Raw genomic sequence first — 16,127 nt, forward strand, 5'->3', positions numbered from 1 at the left:
AATGCCAATAGGGGCATGTCATCTAACCGCAGAAGCTCCAATAATTATGTTGGATTGAAGTTCTTACGCTGTGAGATTCACAAGAAGCATGACACGCTCTTGACAAGAAGGACGCTGATCGACAAGGTCAACAAACACCTCCCTCCGATTCGTCCTCGTGCTGAAAACATGTATAACTCAATAAGAAGCTCCTGTGCCTAGTCTTCCTGTCATCCCTCCGAACCATAATTCCAACAAATGCATAGCCCAAAAGTTAGCGATTGGTTTCATATTTGGATGTCTTCAAAATGCAGTCCACCTAATCGATTTGACCGACAATACTTCTGCAGGATCATCACTTAAAATGTAATGATGGAACCTTCAGGACAAAACAAAAACGTTGAAAAGTACATTCTGTCCCACCGAAGGGAGGCAAGCGGAGTGCGTCAGGAACAGCTGTTGAGAAATGTACAAGCGTATATTAGTTATACGCATGAAAAAAATATAAGATTTTTTACGCAAATAATTTGCATATCTATGCCAACCCATCTGGATTTGATGCGTAGTTTGAGCAACAACGAAGATTAATCTCTTATAAATATCTTCCGATCAGATCGAATCGTCGCCGCTTTGTGAAATTAAATTGTTCGAAATTTCAATTCTAGGTCAAGCACTTGTCTGACTCACACAATTAATTATATCTTAACCTCTGACTCAAGTGGAGGGGGTTCTCCTCACATACAATTTGTGATGACTCGACTAGGCCTCGAGAAAGGATCGATCACATGGGTGCCCGTCCGAATGCGCCCACTAAGTTCTTTCTTGAGGGTCAAGATATTTACGATTTTGCCCCCCCAACAAATTAGTTTAGAGAAGTGCAAACAGAAGCTATCGCCCCCACACGTCACGTAGGAGGGATGCCAACAGAGAAGAGAATACATAAAAAGCTATGGAATGGAATGGAAAGAGACCCTGCTCCCAAACGCCAAACGGAACTCAACTCTGTTCTAACAATAATAATTAATAGTATTTACACTCATCAACCTCCCTCTCTCCCTCTCTCCCTCTTCCCTCAATAAAATAAAAGAAAGACCACACCTCGCTCACTCGTCTCCCGAGGCTAGGAATCCGATCCGGGCGATGTTAAAGTACTCATCATCTTTCATTTTACGTGCTGCCTCTCCATATGTCATTTCCTCTTTGTTACCCCGGCCATGCCCCTCGAAAGTGACCCGGGCGGCTGGGTCCCACTCGAACTCCTCCCACCAGCCTTTGTCCCCAATGATCGAGAAGCTTCCCCTCATTCCGTTCGAGTCCAACGGTAACTTTTTGAGACCAGGACACATGAATATCGAGAATTTCACCCCTTGAGGGAAAAGTAGAGCGTGGTCGCAAATGCTCCTTAGTTTTCGAAGATTCTCGATACGTAGAGATTTGAGACGTGAGAATAGTCCTGAAGCAGCTAATTCCTCTCTTGCAATTCCATCCCCGATTATTTTCTCCATCAAATTGCACTGCGCAACTATCAAACTTTGGAGTTTTGGAGCGTGCACAAGCCAGGACAAGTCCAAAAATCCGCAATTTATAATCAAAACTTCAACGAGGCTGGGGAAGCAATAGCAGTTGGGCGCTTGTCCTATCCCTTGATTAATCTCCATCTTCACAAGCATACGGCAATCGTAAAAATTAAGCACCTCTAAATGCGAGAAATTGCCGCTCCCTTTTAATGAGTGACTTATTGGGATGTGGGTCAAGCCCTCGCAACTCTCGATATGTACTCTTCTTATGCATCTCTGAAAGGATTGGAATATTTTTAGGGTAGAGGAAGATTCGCACACCTTGATAGATAAATCGGTGAGACCTTGCATGCGCCCTAGTTCCTCCACCATCTCTTCTTCCTTATATAGATTCAATCCCCACATGCTGAACACATTCAATGGTAAGCTTGTGATTGCCCCTGTCGGAATTAGGATGTGCTCCATCATATGGTCTAGTAGCAACCACTGTAAACGAGTCAAGTTGTTGATTTCCTTGGGCAACTCTCTGATACAAGTGTGTGACAAGTTTAAGTACCGTAGGCTAATCAAATTGCAAATCCCTTCGGGGAATGACGTAATATTATTATTGTTGGATAGGTCAAGGACCATAAGACAAGCTGCCATCGACTCAAAAAATCCTCTTGGCACTTCCATCACATTTGTCTCCCTTACAATCAAAGTTTTGAGTTGGAAACACCTGGGTGGTGTTTGGTTGATATTCTGAATCCATTCTCCCCATATAGACACTTTCTTTGCTTCCCCCCATTTGGAGATCATCTTTGCAGAAATGTCTTCCTCCTCCTCTATCACTATTAACTTGTTCTCCCTTTGCCCATAGTCACGAGCAATCCAGATCGCCATGTCACGGATGACGTCATGCATCTTTACATATTGTCTTTGATAATCATCAAGCCCACTTTCCAATAGACAAAGCCTCTTTAAATCTCCCAAGACATACTCTCCCTCTTCTCGCATACGGTATACATTATTGGTGTCTCCTAGCAAGCCTTCTCCAATCCAGAGTTCAATAAGCTCATTATTTACTATGGGGTAATCCTCGGGAAGAGACAACAGTAAAGGAAGCATTGTTGGGTAGAATCTTTTAAGCTATTATAACTGAACTCTAATATGTTGTACACTTCTTCCACCATACCTGGCAGGTTGTGCGGTTTGTTCCTTAGTGTTGTCAACGCATGTTTCCACTCATGGGGATTAGCTATGCCAGCCATGGCTCGCCCAATAGTAATAAGGGCTAGTGGCAACCCATCGCACTCTCGGGCAATGCCCTTGGCGAGCACTGGAATATCTGGATGAGAATCTATAGTCGATTTGCCAACGTTGTTCTCAAATAATTCCAAGGCTTCTTCGGGTGTCAAACATTGTACTTTGAAGATCTTGTTCGCTACCATTTGGTCACATACTTGCTTTGACCGAGTTGTGAATACAACTTTGGATCCATTCTCGGGACTAGGACGAGGAACTCCAATTTGTAAAAGGTCCAGCCTCCCCCATAGATCATCAATCAACAATACAAACTTCTTCATATTCAAATCTTCGCACAGATGATGGACCCTTTCATCCCATGACCATCCTTTCCAGAGCTCATCTTTAATGTCCAGCCTTTTCCTTATGTTGTCTTGAATTCTATCTTTGTTCACTTGCCTGGACACCACCACCCAAATAACAACATCTAATCCACGATTTGTGCGAGAAAGCTCCATGTTGATCCTTTTCATGAGGGTGGTCTTTCCCACACCACCTATTCCGTATAACCCAATCATTCCTACTTTTTTCTCGTCTACAAGCCATTTCCACACTTCCTTAAATGAACTATCAAGCCCCACTGTCTTGTCCATAGGCATCCCGAGCACTTGAGGGGGAGGCAATGGTGACGTCACAATGTTGAATTCTCCTTCCTTGGGTTGGAACTCTCTCGCTTCATTGAGCATTTGATTAACTCTTTTCCCCAATTTATAACTGGACCAACAGTTCGGTGGAAGACAACGACATAGACATTTGATTTTGTCACGTTCCTCGACTTCCCGAAGAACTTGATATACTCGATCAACAAACTCTTGTACTTTTCCTAACCAATTCGCCACTTGTTTCGTGCGCACTGCACGTGCTTCTTTTTCTTCATGTACCACCCTTACCTTCACATCGTAGCTCATGTCCTCTAGGTCTTCAATTGTTTTCCTCAAAGAGTCGACATTATCTTTAAGATGATAAATGTAGCCCAAAGGTTTGCTGGCAAAGCACCACAACTCTTTGACGAGTTCTAAAAGAGGATTTGCGAAATCCATAGATTCTTTCCAAGATGAGAGCTTGAAAATTTGAGTATTTAGATGGTAGGAAAGTGACGGATGGGTAGTGTTCGATAAGCCCTTCTATATATATCTCACTTGTTTTGGCCAGCAAACGAAGGAAAGAATATCGCGACCTTTTCTTTACTCCAAGAAGAAGAGAAATAGAACGATAGTTCTTCTTCTTTCTTCGTTGAGGTCGAGCGGCAAAGAATCTTTCTGTTCAGAAATGAAATACAAAATCGTTTAAGCCAAGAAAAAGGGAAGGAATCATGACAAGTCTCATTTAGAAGCACCCTATGGAGCCTTGCGGTTTAGTGTCTGTTTGAGACAAATAATACATGATTGCTTAGTATGGACCAAGGCAGAGAATATCAGTGACCTATGTTTCTTCCATAGAAGGCAATGCTCGCATTCTTCTTCCCGCTTTTATCTACAGACTGCGTGAAATGTGATCATTGATGTCCAGAAGCAAAGAATCACTATTTTTCGGATAGAAGCAAAGAATTATTTAATTCCTTTTTAAGATGCAAAATAATGTAACTAATTTGTCAACCTTTTAGAAGCTCTCTAGTGGAAATTTCACAAATGTAATTAGCTGTTTATTTAGTTTTCATAATTCGACAATTCGGGGAACTATCTAAGCGATCCATGAAAAGCCTTCTCTAATACTTATAAGAATTAGAGTTTGTTTATTATTTATTTTTTGCTTTTTAAAAATCTTACGGCCTACCCGAGTTCACTTTTATTAATGTGAAATGCTTGAAACCTTTGAAAGAGATCTTATATTAATATATAGATTTCCGTGTATAATTTTTTTTCCAGAGTTTCTGAATCTTAAATAGTATCTTAAATTATAATGAGAAAATTAAACAAATATTACTTTTGCCTTTTGAGAAGTCCACCTGCCATCTACGGGTATCTCGATTTGCAGGATTGATGCTACCCAATTTGCAAGTCACAACTCACTTCAAATGTACATATCATTATGCAGACATCAAATACATAATTCAAAACTGTCATGGATGGTAAGGAATCATTAAGTTCCCTATGAACAGAACTATTGTCCAAACTAAATCTCTCTACAAAGTTTACTCTCAAGATAAATCTCTCGCCGAACTATTTTCCATGCTGGGCTCTAACCCCAAATCGTTCTTAAAATTGCCTAGGCTCCCTCTTCATAAAAAATTAAGGGTTACACGGCCCGAAGTCGGCGGAAGCACGGAGAAGAAGAAACCAAAAAGAAAAAGAGGAAGTGAAGCTTTGAGACACCATTAGCGAGTGGAGATTTGTAGAGATTAAAATATGTGAATCGGAGACATTATCTCTCGGCAGTTCTCGGATCTCGGAAGTCACTTCTCCAAGAACAACATCCACAATACCGGTCTTTGCCCACTCCGCATGGCTTTCTCGGTGTCTCATCCGGCGCATCCTGCTTCTACCGCATTGATTCCAGCAACACCACAGCGATTCTCGACGGCCTGCCGCACTTCCCGCTAAGATGACGCGCCGGCTTGCTTCTCTTGACCCGTTGCCGGTCCTGCTAAAACAACAACGCTGCTGCCGTGAGACCACACGTCGATCTGTTCTCCAGCTGTTGCCTCGTTGATGCCGTCCCCCTTGCTGATCTGCCGGACCGAGAGGCCCCGCACTTTGTTCGATCCAATCACGAGCCACCGCCATGATCCCATGAATCGCTTGATTCATGCTTCCAATTTGGGTTTTCTTTTTTATTTATTTTCTCTTGACTACCCACTAACCAGGAAGAAAACTTTCAGGGAGGCTACACATATTGATACACGGCCACAAGAGAATTGAGAGAAAATCCCTTGTGCGCTATCCGAATCTACTGCTCCATTATCCGCCGCCCAATACGTGCCCGATATCCTTAACGTCCAGCAGCTTTCAGTCGCAGCTTCTAGTGAGCGGCTCGAGATGGTTCCCGGCGTTTCAAGCCCTCTCGATTTCCCGATTCTTTCACAGATTTCCCGGCGGACCTAACCCAACGCAAGCTGTTGCCCTTCATCACCGCCTGCGCCGTGGCTACCTCCGGTGCCCGTGGTGCCGATCTTTTCCATGATCCGACGAGTGCTGCTGTCTTGATCCAGTCCCCGCGACTATGTTCCTGACGTAAGCCCGACGCGAGTAGAGCTGCTCCCGTCGTTGTGCGGATGAGCGACACTGTCCTTGACCCGGCATCGAGACGGGTTGCTATTTCATCGATCCTGTCCCGGCGTTCTTGCATGACCAAACCGGTTTTGCCACGAGCTATCTTTCGGCATGGGTTATAATAAGTTATATTTTCTTTTCTTTTCTTTGAACGATTCGCTCGAGTTTTGTTGCAGCTATTCTACTTGATATCCACGGACCGTAAGGGTAGGCAAGCCAAAAAATTTGACTTTGGAGCTATGAAAGTCAAAGTTGAATATTCAAAGAATATTGTCACCAGAGTGACCAGAATTCGATCAAAAAGCCGAGGGATTTCTATAGTTACTGTGTGCATTCAGCAAGCCCGACGTCCACCAAGTCAAGCCGAAACGCCGGCGGTAAGGAGATTCGAGGGTCTGGGGTCTAATTATTTAATGCTATATATTGCGTTGCTCCTTGCCGCGCATTTGTTTTGATTTTGCTGTCAACCGAGCACCACACCATGAATTACCAGCTCGAGCATCCCAAGCTGAGATGCCTTGCCGGCTTGCTCTGGAAGCATGGTTGGTCATCACAAGCTGGCCGCCGTTCGAAGACCAAATTTGGAAGCAAATATTTGGAATAGGTAAAAATTTTGGCTATTTTAATTTCTGAAAATTTTGTTTCCTTATTTGATATATTCATTGGTGCACATGATGGAAATTCTCGATATGCCATGATATTCGCAACTTGAGTTCCGCAACGTGCATATGATTGATGGTCCGATTTCATGCTCGAAATACGACCCGCAATCGCACGGAAAAATCACCAATCCGATCTCACGCTCGAGATACGATTCGTGATTTTTATTTAAAAATTGACCGATCCAATCTCATGCGCGAGATACGATTCGTCAATTTATTTCCAAAATTAAATGGACATGGATGATATCTTGCTTGATTTGTTGCAGTGCTATTCTCGATGCCTTTATTTGATTGCTCCCGTAAGGGAAAAACCAAAAAAAATAATTGAGTTAGGTTAAATGCATGTTAGGATGTCTAGTCACTTTTACTTCCCTCTTAGAATTATTGAAAAATGTTTAACATTTCTCATAATCGTTATTATCTTACAATTAATCTCTCATATAAATAATTAAAATCTAAACGTAAGTTGCATGCAATCAACAACTAAGTTTTTTTTTATTCACTTGTTACTCCATAAATTCAATGTCTCCTGGATTTTAAAATACAAATATTGATAAAAACATTTTAAAATCACATTTTAAACATATGTATAGCTTTTGGTGAATATAATTAGGAAAGTAACATCACGTAAATCCATTTAATTTTACAGCTAAATTAAATTAAAATCTGAATTAGTTCGTGATTTGAAGTGTGGAATTGCTTCCTCGTTACATTAAAATTTGCAAACTGACAAGAACAACGAATTTTCAAAAATTATTTCTTTATTAATTTTAGATTTGCAAATAGAAAGAGCAAAATATATTGAAAGTAAGCTAATATTAATTCATATTATTGCTGGTTCAAGAAGGATTTTTGAAAGTTAAAAAAGTAATATCTTATTGATAAAATAGACTTGTCATAATTTGCAGTATGATGATTTTTTTATACAGGAGTTAATAATGAAAATTGATCAAGAAAGAAGGTATCAACGAAGACAACAATAAGCCTTTATTGATGACAACTAACTAATGTTTATGCCAGGTCCCTAAGCCATTTATTCGTTTATTGTTCTATAGCTTTGTTTGCTTGCCAAGGTTTATTTGCTGACCAAGTCTCATTCGATTTTTAAATTTATCAACCCTTAAGGAGAGTTTTAATGCTTCAATGGGTAAACGCTTGTCCCTCTCTAAGTGGGTTTGGTTGGGTTTGATTTATTGAAAAAGAAAACTTACACCAGAACGTCTAACCCTATCAAGATACTTCTGTTATTATGCAGGATCCTAAGTAATTTTGTATATATGAACAAATCACTGCACATATGTAGAGTCATCGGACCATAAATTGCTGCACATAACCTAATCAATAACTGTTAAATCGCACATCCTTAGTAAATCAGTAAGTTGCTGTTGTGATTCATTCCTATAATAGACAGCTACTTTCATGAAGCTTTTTAGTATATGTTTGACGTTATAGATTGAGTTCAATTTTACTCTATATCTAGGATAGCCTTAATTTGTAATATGATTAGCAAACTTTCTCCAAATAAATAACAGAAGTAACCAGGGATAACTCGGCAAAATTGTTAGATGTATTAGATTATTTACCGCCATCTGTTTATCTAATCAAATACCATTATCGACCACAAGAAATGAAACAATAGTAATCCATCAGAAGTTATTACCGACTAGTTGAAAGATATATAATTACAAAAACATTAGTGAATTACTAAATTTAATAAAAAATTCACTTACCTCGAGGTTTGCACGTTAATACAATTACTTATAAAAGTACGAAAAAATCATTAATCGAATTAAAGGGCAGGTGACAAGGGTCCGAGCTAAGTACTTGGCCCGAAAGACCTTGCTTGACGCCCCTCGTGATTTAATAAATATAATACTCCCTTAATAAAATAATTGGTCTTAGATGGCACAAGCGAGACAAGCCCAAGAAGGAAATGTTCGCTTAGTCCAACCGAATTTGTGTTTTTGGCTTATTGGGGTTGGAGGACGTAAAAATTTATAATATGAAGCACGATGATTAACTAATCCGTCTCTAATGAGAACTTACTACTAGAGTGCAAAAGCTAATTAACTCCAAATAACGGGATAGTTATTAAAATACTCGATAGGTTCCCAAGTCTACTAGACATTTACTAACCTTAGACATTAATAAACGTAAAATGCTATTTACTACAAGAAATGAAAACTTACCAATATATCAAAAATATTAATTATTGGAAAGCAATACAATAGCTACTTATAGATTTTATGCCTTTAAAACTATAAAGTGGGTACAGGCGGACATAGAGATCTACTTAACATTAGTAAATTTTGCAAGAGGTGGGTCACAATTGACAGAATGATATTAAATTTTAGGTTGATGTACTCATCATGGGTGATAAGTTCTCAATCCACATAACAAGTGTAGTTTATCAATTGTACGTACAGTGACTTTGCATATTAAACTTAGGGCCAACTAAAGGTTATATTGGCCATGATAAATAGGTTCGAGATTCATATTCATCAATATATGTATAAAGATGTACAATGTAATGAAAGATAAGTTCCTAAAAGGTGTGGACAAATTAAGTTCCTTGATTTTTGTTGAAGACTATACCAAGATCGACCAAGGCTTTAATTAGTAAAAGATAAGACTCGAAATCTCATGTCAGAAACGCAAAAATAGGATCCAATTTTTGCAGTACAGTGAAAATGGCAAAATTGACTCAATTTTCTTTAAAATGACTTTTCATGGTTTAAGGATGTTCGAACTTTTAATCTTGCTCTGCTTGCTAAGCTGGTACGGAGGCTCTTTCATGACTGACGTTTTGTGGGTCAAGCTTATTAAAGGTCTATATTTGCCACATTGTGACTTTCTTGAGGCTGTGAAAGGTACTAAGGCCTCTTGGGGATGGAGTAGTATCTTGGAAGTAAGGCAGATTACATATGAGGGACAATACGGCAAGTAGCTTCTAGAGATAAGAGTTAAGGTGTGAAAGGATAGATGGGGGATAACGACGGAGGAAATCAAGCTTATATTGGCTAGTAATTTGATGATAATGATTTGAGATGCCAGTATGTGAGGCCTAGCCAAGGTTAGGTTGCAGCTAAAGATAAGGGTGCCCTCAACAACTCAACCATGGTGACATCGGCAGTGAAGAAAAATTTATGTGGCCTTTCGACAGAAAAGGACAGTTCGACAGCAATATCTGTTTTTGTTTTTGTGATACTCTATATTTGAGGAAGGAAGGTCCATCTATCTCAAAGGTGGTGGAAAGCAGTGTATGGAAATGGATTTGGCCTCCATATTGTCCTCCAAAATGATTATGCACTTAGGGAAACTACACTGTTAATGCCTTGGCATCCTATAGCAACCTTTTCAAGAGGAGGATCAGAAATGATGCTAGTTGTGTGTTTTGTGGAGTGGAGGAGACTCTGGAACATATTACTCTGTTATGCCAATGGTCTGAATGCATCTGGTTTGCTATATTGAATCTGAAAATTAGGATTAAGTATCGAGTATTGATCTATGGTTTAATGGAATATGTCAGGATATGGAGGAGAGGAAGCAGCTATTTCCAGGATCATTGCTTTTGTATGTCGATATCTGTGGAAGGATCCTGTTAAGGTGCTTAAGCAGCTGCAGCAAGCTTTAACTGAGTATGTTCACTTGAAGAGGCAAATGCAGTTGGACAATCCTGATCAGAGGAAGAGTGAGAAGGAAGATGCCAGAGATATTGATTGGAAAAAATCTCCACAAGGAGTCGTAAAAATTAATGGTTATTTCAGCTTTTTACTAAAGGATAACAAGGCGGCTGTGGGAGTTCTTGGTCAAGATTATTCAGGTGTTATAGCTGGTGGTAGAGCGTAACTGGTTGCTGCTTCTGATATGAGCTTTAGCATTGAAGGAAAGAGTCCTTTTAGCCAAAGAAAAGCATTGGGAGCAGATCATCTTTGACACCGATTCGAAAGTCGTCTTTAAAGATGTTTCTATACCAAACCAGTTCATGAGATCGCATTGTGAACCTGTGGTGCAAGATACAGGAGATGCTTTGAAGCAACACAACAGCTTTACCCAGTCTCTGATTCTTAGGAGTGCTAATTAATGTAAACAAGTGGACGCGTCCTAGTGATTGGAATTGTCACCCCCAATCCATTTAAGTTGACTTACTTTTGTATGAATTCAGAACTTCAGCCGCCACGATTTTGATGTTGCCCTTGTACCTTTGACACTTTACCGAGTACGTCCAATTACTTTGGCCAAAAGCAAAAGGAGAAGATAGGCCGAATTTGAAATGCTTTATTATTCTCTCATTTTGCGTTAGATCAACTTTTTTAAAGCTTAATATCTCAGTGTCGAAATTTTATGTTTTTCAACTTAACTAATGATAAGTGAATTGAAACTTTTGGTAATAGATGCATTCTAACACAAATGTGAATGTTAGATTATCTTCACTAAGATGCTCATAGAGAGTTTTGGTGCACTTATCCTTTAATTTTTTGTTAGCTTAATCACCAAAGTTTTATGATAGTTGAGTCAAATTTCATGTTTTTGAACATCATCATCGTATTGGTCTTAATTCAAACTATGAAGAGAAAATTGAAATCTCACTTTTTGGGTGGTGGTTTAGAAACCAGTTACATGAGAGAGAATTTAGATGCCTCACCTCTGCAGCCCTCAGATGAATCAATCACTCCAAGTCAAGATGACCAGCTTGATTTATGCCGCGATGAAGAGGACCTTGTTGTTGCAAAATCGACCAGAACTTTGAAGAGCATATCCTCTTGTTTATGTTACACCCCAAAACCATCATGAATGGGGATTACACGACCGTCCTTCCACTCAAAGGACGCAGTCCCAAAGCTCCCAAAATTCAACTCCTGTCCTCTCGTTGATATCGCTCTCGTACTACTTATCGTTAGTTGAAAAGCCTGAAAAAGATTGGTAAATAAATGGGTGAACAACCACAGTTCAATGAGTAGTGCGTCTCTTCTAAGCGGATCGAGCACCCACTATGTATATTTATAAAGCTAAATTGCAACTCTTTTAACTCAAATCTAGGATATAACAAATATACAGTAAAAGAATAATTTATATACACTTCAACATAGCTATAATTTTAACAAAAATAATCATTTCATAATAATATCAAAATAAACATCAATGGTCTAATTAATTGATCAACCTCATTAATTCACACGCCAATGGTTCATTCCATTAGTTAATCTCATGTCACATATTAATGGTCTAATGAAATTACATGTCGATGGTCCATTCCAACGACTAATTTCAAATTACACGTCAATGGTCCATTCATCAACCAAACTCACATCACATGTCAATGGTCCACTCTATTGACCAATTCGTTAGCTCAATATCAAACTGTCATGACCCAAACCCTGGGCACATGCACATCCCTCAATGATCGATTTAAAATTTGCAACATCCCAGGAACTGTTACCGACTCATTCGTTATTTTTGCACATGCGGAAACATAAAAACAATCTCCATACAACAAAACAGTGAGATAGAAACGTAGGATATTATTTTTCACAAGCCACACCTACAACATCACATTACTTATAAACTAGTTTAACACCCTAAGGTCTAATACAAAAAGTGAAGCTATTCGATTACCCACTAACTAAGCTTCTATCAATACGACTAGGGTTTACTACTACAATACCATACTTCTCAATATCTCGGGGGTGAGCTGTCACCCTACATCCAGTCTTGACGGAAAACCCATCATCACTTGGAAGGAGATAGCGAGAGTCCTATTCCTCATTTACTGCGACCGACTGTACACGACCTGGCCTTCCTCCATGTAGGGACCTGAAAAATGTTAGCCCACTAAGGGGTGAGATCACATCTCAGCGAGTAAATCCCCTAATTCCAGATTAGGAGAAGGGTACATCCTGAATGCAATCTAATCACATTTCTCATACTTTCTTAATACTAGTACTTTCCTGCATGTTAGTGTCAATCAAATCATGCATAAGATATCGAGATCATATATCATCAGAATACTTTTAACATATACATATATAAGGACATAAATGTCACATAATTGCACGGGCCCCCAATTACCAGACTAAACCGTTGTAGTACATCCCATCCGCACCACACAGTTCCGTCTTTTAATTAGGTCCCTCACTTTCACCCATTCATGTGTCACAAATGATTTCGATGCACAGATAATAATCTTTCGGCATAACCGGGCATCGCCTCGCACTGTCGAACGCGGCATCGTCTACATCTAGACGGCATTCCATATAGGAGCATCGGTCTAGCCTCCACTGCGACCGGCATCCGTTGACGTGGGGCATTCCCGAAGGAGCATCGTCCGGCCCCAAAGGCACATGACGGAATCATGTCGTGAATGCATATGATCGATGTCACATTTCAATAATCAATTATATATAGCATCCACAGCATCAATTGAGCAATTTCATAGCAAGAATACTTCAAAACAACCATACATTCTTACTAACCCAAATTCACAGAAAACAGTCCAATTACGCTCTCCCAAATTCGAAGTCAGAAACCCACTTGTATGAGCTCGAAAAATTCTCAAATTTGAACATGTGCTAGAAAACACAGAAAAAAACATTTTTCATGAGACACCGAGATCCAGATCCCTCTAGATTCGGCCCAGAAATTATTTCTATCCAGCACAAAAATCGGGTCCAGTTCCAGAGAGCCTAACTCATCGAAATCATTTCGTTTTTGGGTCAAAATCTAGTCCGTTTGATTTGAAATTCAAGTATGTTAAACTAAAAGTTATAGCGAACAACTTTCATGAAGAAACCAATTGGAAATTCGACCTCTGAAGGTCAGTAACAGCCCTCGGAATCATAACAGGTCAGGAGTTACAAAACTGTCCGAATTACTGTTCCGAGGATGACGTCATTAAAATCGTCATCTTTTTAATTTCTAAAAATTAAGAGAAAAATATATGTTACTATTTAAGATGTCCAAAACGTTTCTTCAGAATAAAATCTATTCAAAATCGCAACACACAGTTGTCTACAAAATTAGCAAAACACATACGTCCTGAAAACTGTTTCAGAAATCGGCTACTGTTCTAGTCCGAATCTTCCTCCACGACGTTTGTTTTCCTCTCTAAACCTTATCTAAGCTTTTCTATGTCTATCCTAACATTCCTAACCAACATCAATCCATATATAACGTCATCTACATCTTTCTAACTTGTACGAATTTCTAATAGAGGTACTCCACCCTAAGTCCAGATTTAGAAGACAACTCACCATCGAAACTAATGGCAATCCTCACTTGTGGCCGGACGGCAACACAAGGACAGCCTTGGAGGTTTTTTACGATGATTTGGACCCAGCACAATGGCTAGAGGTGTCGTTGAGCGACTACCACAGCAGCACACAAAGTCTCGGATTTTCTTGAGGAGGGAGGAACGCTCAAGACCTTGCTGTTCAGTCGCTGCTTTATCGTCCAAGGGGGAGCTGAAATGGAAGTTGTATGTTCAAGGGAAGAGAAAACAACAGCTTGTACGTTGAAAGAGATAAGGGAGAAGGATAAAATAAGAGCAAGAAAAGAAAATGTGGAAGTTGCTGTGTAAAATACAGTAGACAGACTTCCATGCGTAAGAAAAGGGTGGGGAAGGAGAGTGGAAATTGCTTGGAAGTTTCATTGAAGTTTCATTCAGTTTTTGGCCTAATTTTCCATGGAAAATTTGGCCACCTATCACTATCATAGGCCCCACAAAATTTCCAACGTTGTCTCTTCTAAATGGGATGAAAGAAAAGGTTGAAGTCCATGTGAACTGCTGAATCCGAATTTTGAAGTTGATTCTCGTAGCTTTTTTCCCATGGAGATTGAGTTCATTTCCCTATCAAGTGGTCCCTCTATCTTTTCCAAGTCCATCTCCATTAAATACCAAGGAAATTGAGGTGAAATTGTAGGAGAGGGGGATTCCTACGAATTTCCTTTTGAGGAGACTTCTTTCTTTCTTTCTTTCTTTAATTACCAATATAACATCTAATTCAATAGGGTCAAGTCCCTTAGTAACAACTTATAATACCTCTTAAATTGCTACACATTAGAGGCCTTAAAATCCCACTTAAAATGTGGCAATTCCCTTGCTCTTTTAATTTGCTGATCTTGCACATTTCATGAACAATTCCCATCATCAATAAATTTTGAGAAGATGCAACAATGTCCTTGGGATGAATTGTGACACGTGACAATTCTTAATTTCTATAATCGACATCATTTCCTCGGTTAATTTCAGTCAAAATGTGATTTTAGCGCAACTTAAACTATCGATTAGTTTTTAGGAATTTTCGATGCAACTGACCCGTGGTCGATTATTCCCGAGCCACAATGTACATCTTCGACGCATTGACGACTCTGGATTGTCGTGAACAATCTCGAGGTTTCAATTACGAGCATAGGGTACCAAAACAACAGAAAATTCGGTTTAGTGCCGATCGACGAGAAATTTGTAATTAGTTGGAATCACCCAAGCCTAATTTTATCTCTATCGAATTGACCTATTTCCGATTTCTGATAGATTTTCGACTGTGCCGAACTGATCCTTGTAGACTAACACGGTCGAGCAGTCGATTCCTGGTCGAATTCTCAAGTCTGTTGCATCAAAATCCTTTAATAACTTTCCCGATTAGTCAAGTTATCTCATGGGTGATCAGCTCAGATAATAGCGTTATAAGCACATCAACGAAAAGCCCGATTTATTTAATTGAAAACAGAAGCGGAAAATCAGACTGTCACACAAACCGTGGTCATGATATAGCAATACAGCGCCTGGTGACGAGGCGACCAAGATTTCCCCCTTGATAAGATTTTCATCTATTATTAGCTAATAGCTTGGCCCATAAGGATATCCTAAACTAGCATGTGCATACCCATAAGCCACTCACTTGGCTTATAGTGATATTGAGCATGAATATCAATCCGTAACAATACAATCTACAATCCACAAAATGAAATCCATAAATCACTTCATATATCACCAATAGATTTCATAACTCAACTTATCCGCCAAAAATACTTTTTATAAAACATTCTCAAATAATTTCAAGACTCTTCTCATAACTTTATTATAAACCAAATCAAATCAAATGCATGTCATAAGACATTTCACAAATTGATATACATAATATTCCATAATCAATTTTTCGTAAAAAGGTTTTGTAAACCCAAGTTAATAATATTTCTCAACTATGTTCCTCAAATAGAATATATATTTTCATTAACTATTTCTTACACCATTTACAAATACCAAAACGTAACAAATGCCCGATCCAAATTTTATGCAACAAATATTCTTTTTTGTATCTCGTAAAATATCAAATATTTGTCATTTTGAAGACATGGGTTTATAAATTCTTAGAAGAGATAACACAATTCATCTTGGAATACTTACGATCAAATAACAAGCGTTACTTCAATCGTCGAACTCACAATCCTATCAAATAAACGAAAAATAACGTTAAAAT

The 16,127-nt window shown here is 39.1% G+C and overlaps 1 protein-coding gene across 2 annotated transcripts in view; it reads right to left on the reverse strand.

Annotated features, from left to right (window-relative positions):
* Positions 1-960: 960 nt before the first annotated feature.
* Positions 961-16,127, reverse strand: part of LOC108957141 (probable disease resistance protein At1g15890) — a 63,997-nt gene continuing 48,830 nt past the window's right edge. Inside the window, exons 1-2 of one of the 2 annotated variants that reach the window (XM_039315565.1) lie at positions 11,297-11,453; positions 961-4,039 (exon numbers count right to left, since the gene is read on the reverse strand). In XM_039315565.1, the coding sequence (XP_039171499.1) occupies positions 1,083-2,603 (1,521 nt within the window). In that variant the 5' untranslated portion in view covers positions 2,604-4,039; positions 11,297-11,453 and the 3' untranslated portion in view covers positions 961-1,082. Of the gene's footprint in view, positions 4,040-11,296; positions 11,454-16,127 lie in introns of those variants that run through there. The other variant, XM_039315566.1, reaches the window with a different exon arrangement.

This window comes from Eucalyptus grandis, chromosome 6 (assembly GCF_016545825.1).
Source record: "Eucalyptus grandis isolate ANBG69807.140 chromosome 6, ASM1654582v1, whole genome shotgun sequence".
Taxonomy (NCBI): domain Eukaryota; kingdom Viridiplantae; phylum Streptophyta; class Magnoliopsida; order Myrtales; family Myrtaceae; genus Eucalyptus; species Eucalyptus grandis.